At 37.5% G+C, this 4711-nt stretch overlaps 3 protein-coding genes across 3 annotated transcripts; all 3 read right to left on the bottom strand.

Moving 5' to 3' along the window:
• Positions 1-1353: 1353 nt before the first annotated feature.
• K444DRAFT_537905 (uncharacterized protein) lies at positions 1354-1542 on the bottom strand (the record flags this gene model as incomplete). Its single annotated transcript, XM_024875501.1, has 1 exon — positions 1354-1542. A coding segment is annotated over one exon (189 nt), but the record flags the coding sequence as incomplete, so codon positions are not given.
• Positions 1543-2229: 687 nt separating this feature from the next.
• K444DRAFT_537556 (uncharacterized protein) lies at positions 2230-2379 on the bottom strand (the record flags this gene model as incomplete). Its single annotated transcript, XM_024875475.1, has 1 exon — positions 2230-2379. A coding segment is annotated over one exon (150 nt), but the record flags the coding sequence as incomplete, so codon positions are not given.
• Positions 2380-2437: 58 nt separating this feature from the next.
• On the bottom strand, positions 2438-3863 carry K444DRAFT_633629 (uncharacterized protein; the record flags this gene model as incomplete). Its single annotated transcript, XM_024883638.1, has 5 exons — positions 2438-2455; positions 2731-2786; positions 2856-2938; positions 2990-3110; positions 3686-3863. 5 exons carry the CDS (start codon positions 3861-3863, stop codon positions 2438-2440), a joined length of 456 nt encoding a protein of 151 aa, XP_024732398.1.
• Positions 3864-4711: the final 848 nt, after the last annotated feature.

Here is a 4711-nt window from a genome sequence, read left to right as displayed (position 1 = left end):
TCAGGTGCCACAATTGGTCGCCAGCTGGTCTTTCATTACTGTATTTGTGACTTAGGGTTAGGGCTAACTCTTGACTTATTCTTCTGCTCTTTGTATCTTGTTATTGATGCCCAAGCACCGACAGGGTCGAAAGGGTGTCTGAAATACAGCTAACGATTTCATATTGGGCGTCTTTAGGCTTAGAGTGGCCATTTCTCTCACGCAAGCAGGTCTTCGGGGGGGACCATAGGCCCTAGAGGCACCTCGGAAGCTATATATGTCTGTTCGCTCATCTTGAAAGTGAATATATAGACTTGTCAAGGCTAGGATACGTATAGGGCATTACTGATTGACGCCAGTAATTCGTCCCCTAATTATAGATGTAGTAAATACGGGACATACGTCAAAATATATCTATTCTAAGCGCTCCCTATCTGTTCTATATTCTTCTATCATATCGTCCTTCACACTCTCTAAAATCTCTTGTGAATCCTTGAGAAGGTCCACGAGATTTCCAGCCGCAATTTCATCCAAGTTTTCTGGCTCACAAGCCAATTTATCCACTAGTCCCATTGCAGCATGGATTCGTAAAAGAAATTTGTCCACTTTAGCTTTCTTTAAACACCGACCATGATCAGAGTCTTGAATATGTCAGCAAAAATAAGGCACAGCGGATATACTACTCACTTTTGGTTTGGTTTTCTTGAGGTGCGAGATTTGATTCCTGTTCCCACAGACTAGGGCTCCTATCGAATTATCGAATTAGTTCGATTCGATCGAAATTCGATCGAATTCGGTCGAATCGGATTACGTAAAGTTCGATTCGATTAGAATCGAATTTTTTTACAGGATTCGATCGAATATTCGATAGTTCGATTGAATTTTCCATGTGATTTTCCCTCAAAATCAGGAATTCGCATATAAACTAGAACCTTTTTTTAATAATATTTATTTATATTAATATTAAGGCTATTTAGATATAATCTATAGTACACACGTGATTTTTATAGCCACCTAAACTTATCCAGCTACTTCACGACAGATATAGTCCTTTAATAAGACTAATACCCTCAAAGTCTCTGCAGATATTAAAGCACGTCTCAACCCTAATATCTCTCTTGCAATATTAAATAATCACTCAATATCAACCTCTACTCCCGGAATAGGAAGGTAATCACGTGCAACCTGAAATATAAGGAAGTATTCTTACTTATAGACCTTCCACTAATTTAATATCTACTTAGTCTGATTCTCCTTCTTATTTAATACGAAATTAATACTTAGAATATTAAAGTATCGCTTAATATTATTATTAGCTATAATTATAGAGCCATACTCTTACAAGAACTCTAGCTCCAAGCTTATCTTTATCTTCTAAACTAGATTACGAGATCTTACTAGTAGTTCTTCTTCAGATAAATAGGCCTCCTTTAGGAAGCTCTTAACACGATTAAGAATTACTTCGTAATTAGAGTAATTTTTAATTAACCACTTAGCCTTAATTCTCGGATTAAGACAATAAGCAATCCAGTATATATCATTCTTCTTTATCTCCGCATAGTACTAATTAAACTTATTAAGTCCTTTTTGAGTAGCCTCAAGAAGAGAAGAATCGAATATAGCATATACTCCTTCTTTCTTTATAATCGACTACAGGAGCTTCTCAAGCTAAAGATATAGGTTCGGAAGACGGTATAATATAGGCTCTTCCCGGGAGACAAATAGCATATACTCCTCAAATGGCTTCAGAAGGTCTCTAATCTGCTTGAGTCTTTTCTATTACTCGTTCTCAAAAGAGAGATATGCGATTTCTGGATAGTTCTTAATAAATGCCTTCAAAGCTGCCCGATTTAAGAGAGCTGCCTCTAGTATTACGAGAGTATAATTCCATCTCATATTAATATCATATGAAATTATAGAAGTAACCCCTTCTTAAGCAAGCCACTCTTGAATTCGCTATAGAGAGCGGTTTATTCAAAGAACTATAATACGTAGTATAGTAATATCTCCTAATACTATAGGTAAAGTGACCTTATTCCAACCATTATTACTAACTCGATCGAGGAATACTATAGCGTCTTTATGAGTACTTGAGCCTAAGGACTTTAAAATCACCTTTATAATAAGGTTATTCACATGAGCTAAGCAGTTAATCTTGCTCGCTTCTCCCTTAAATCTTATTAATTTATTATAAACAGGTATTAGATTAAGGTATTCGTTATATATATATCCCATTATTTTATAAAGATACTAAGCGCAAGTATTATTATTCTTAGCATTATCTCTAGTAAGGCTTATAATCTTGTGAAGTATACCGAGTTTTTTGCCTCTTTTATAGATAATTTGAGTAAGGTTTTTACCGGAATAAGTACCCTTAATCTTAATAAAGTCTAAACAAGCTTAATATATCTTCATATCTAGGCCTGCCTACTTCCCATTCATAGCAAATATCGAGAGATTATTTATACTTGTCTAACTATTAAATAATATAGTAATTATATTACAAGTAGTATTTAATAGAGCTACTAAATTACTCTCAGAAACCTTAACTCTACTAAGAATACGCTTAGCAATTATATCCCCTCTAATAATCTGTCCAGTATATCCGGTAGAGCAAATCATAAGCTTAAACTTCGGCTTTTCTAAGGTTATAAATAGCTAATAAGTATTAATAATCCAATTAACTATTATATCTTCAAAATCAGGTATATCCTCCTTTAATTTTATAAACTTATTAAGGCCAGATTATACCCTTTCCATAGATCCAGAGGCCATAGATCCAGAGAAATCGGAGCGCTTATGGTCGACTTGAATATGATTAGATAAAGCAGTAATTAATCCCTTAAGCTTTAACGCTAGTTAATCAAAGTTCTTACAGATATTACAGGTATATTTCTCGTCAAAAACCCTCTCCTTTATCTTTCCCTTGCCCTTATTATACTTAGTAGTAAGTGTCTTGCTTATATAGTATTTCCACTACCAAGTACGCTTGCCAGAGGCATTTACTTACTTCTGCTTCTTCTCCTCAAGTATATCTTTATTATCCTCTTCATTCTCGCTTTCCTCAGGAATTATAGTAGCTTGGGAGGCTTCTTGAGAGGCTCTTGTATTGGAAACACGTGCTCTCTTAGCTAGAGGCTTTAGTAAGGGTAGAGGACAGCCCTAAAACCCAAAGTTATAGAGGTTAGCGTAGTCGACCTTACGCTTGCGAGTAATTAGTATATTCGGAGTATCTAGGGAGGTATTCGTAATTCTTGAGGATTATGGAGGGGTATTAACAGTAATTATATCTTCATCTTCTTCTCTTGTAATTCGACGAGAACGCTGAGGTGTGGACGTGGTCTCCTGCAATTGGGAGGATTTCAGGGGGGTTAGTACTATTCTATTATTAATTAGTATATATATCTTCATTATAGGGGCGAATCAGGGGCGAATCAGGGTACTTGCATGCACTGGTTAGGCCGTAATTAGGCCTGAATTAGTGGTCTTGGTAGCAGAGAGAATTAGGAAATTAAGAGTTTTGATTTAGTATATAGCTAATTCTTTTAGTAAATTCGCTTCTATTACTACTTTAGGTATAAGTCCCCTATTCTATGCCCTAACACGTGATTTTTAGTCACGGGAGTTCGATTAGATCGAATATTCGATCGAATTATCGAATATTCGATCGAATCGATTCGATAGGAGCCCTACCACAGACGCTTACTAGGCCTGGCATTCCCAGGGGCGTCAAGGGCTTTTCCCATTGACATCCTGGGAGCTATAGCCGAGCTACTTGAATCCGATCTCGTCCTGAGGGCATGGGTACCCAAAACTTGTGGCCGAGATTCTAATACGAGTGGCGGGGCCGTCAAGTGTGACCCTTCCGGATATCCGACAAGCATCTCGACGCCAGTTCTACCTCGAATGGAAATTTTCGTCTCTTCAAGGGTTTCAGAAAGCTTGGCGACGGCATACGGGCCAGTCTACTGACTAATCTTGGCGGTAGGCTGGTTAATGTATTCTGGTGACAAAACATTTTTTGTCCTATAACCCACAAAACTTTCCAAACTATAATTCAAATTTTGCTTAGAGCTGAGCTCTATTGCCGCACGACAGAGAATCTGGAGCCGAGATTCTTACTCTCCATGGTATCCTTAGTTATAGATAGCTGCGTCTCTGCCATCCATTGAATCTCCTTTACTATAAGGTCGGGAAATGGGCAGGTGAGGTTAGAATTTGGAGGTAAGGTATTGAGCATTATATACACCAAAAATGGTCAAGTATTGCGATAGGGCTGACATCTTGCTCCTATATAGGTTTTTGATGTATAAAGAGGTAGTAGTGGCGTGAGAGGATAGATCAAGTTGGGTCAGAAGTATATAAGTGGAATAAAGAACAGATAAAGATAGATGAGGAGGGAGTACACCTTTATACTATGAATGGCTACTAGCATACGGATCCAGGAGAGCTCTCCGTAATTAGTCTGCTTAAAGGGAGAATAACATTGAGAAGGGCCGACTTCTGCATTGGAATGAGAGCTATCCCCAGAGCAGATAAGGTAATAACAGTCGTTATCCATTTTCAGCTCTGCAGGAAAGCAAAGCATCTACTATACTGCCTCCGAGAAAGTAGATTTACGAATCGTAAAGTCGGAATAGTTACCACTTTACAGCTATAGGATAAATATCCTAAAATATCTCTCGTATTCCAAACCGCAAAGGGTTATACCTGTTAAAGTGCCATATTGAGT

Source organism: Hyaloscypha bicolor (genome assembly GCF_002865645.1).
Source record: "Hyaloscypha bicolor E unplaced genomic scaffold K444scaffold_125, whole genome shotgun sequence".
NCBI classification, from domain to species: Eukaryota; Fungi; Ascomycota; class Leotiomycetes; order Helotiales; family Hyaloscyphaceae; genus Hyaloscypha; species Hyaloscypha bicolor.
This window is presented reverse-complemented; position numbering and strand designations above follow the sequence as displayed.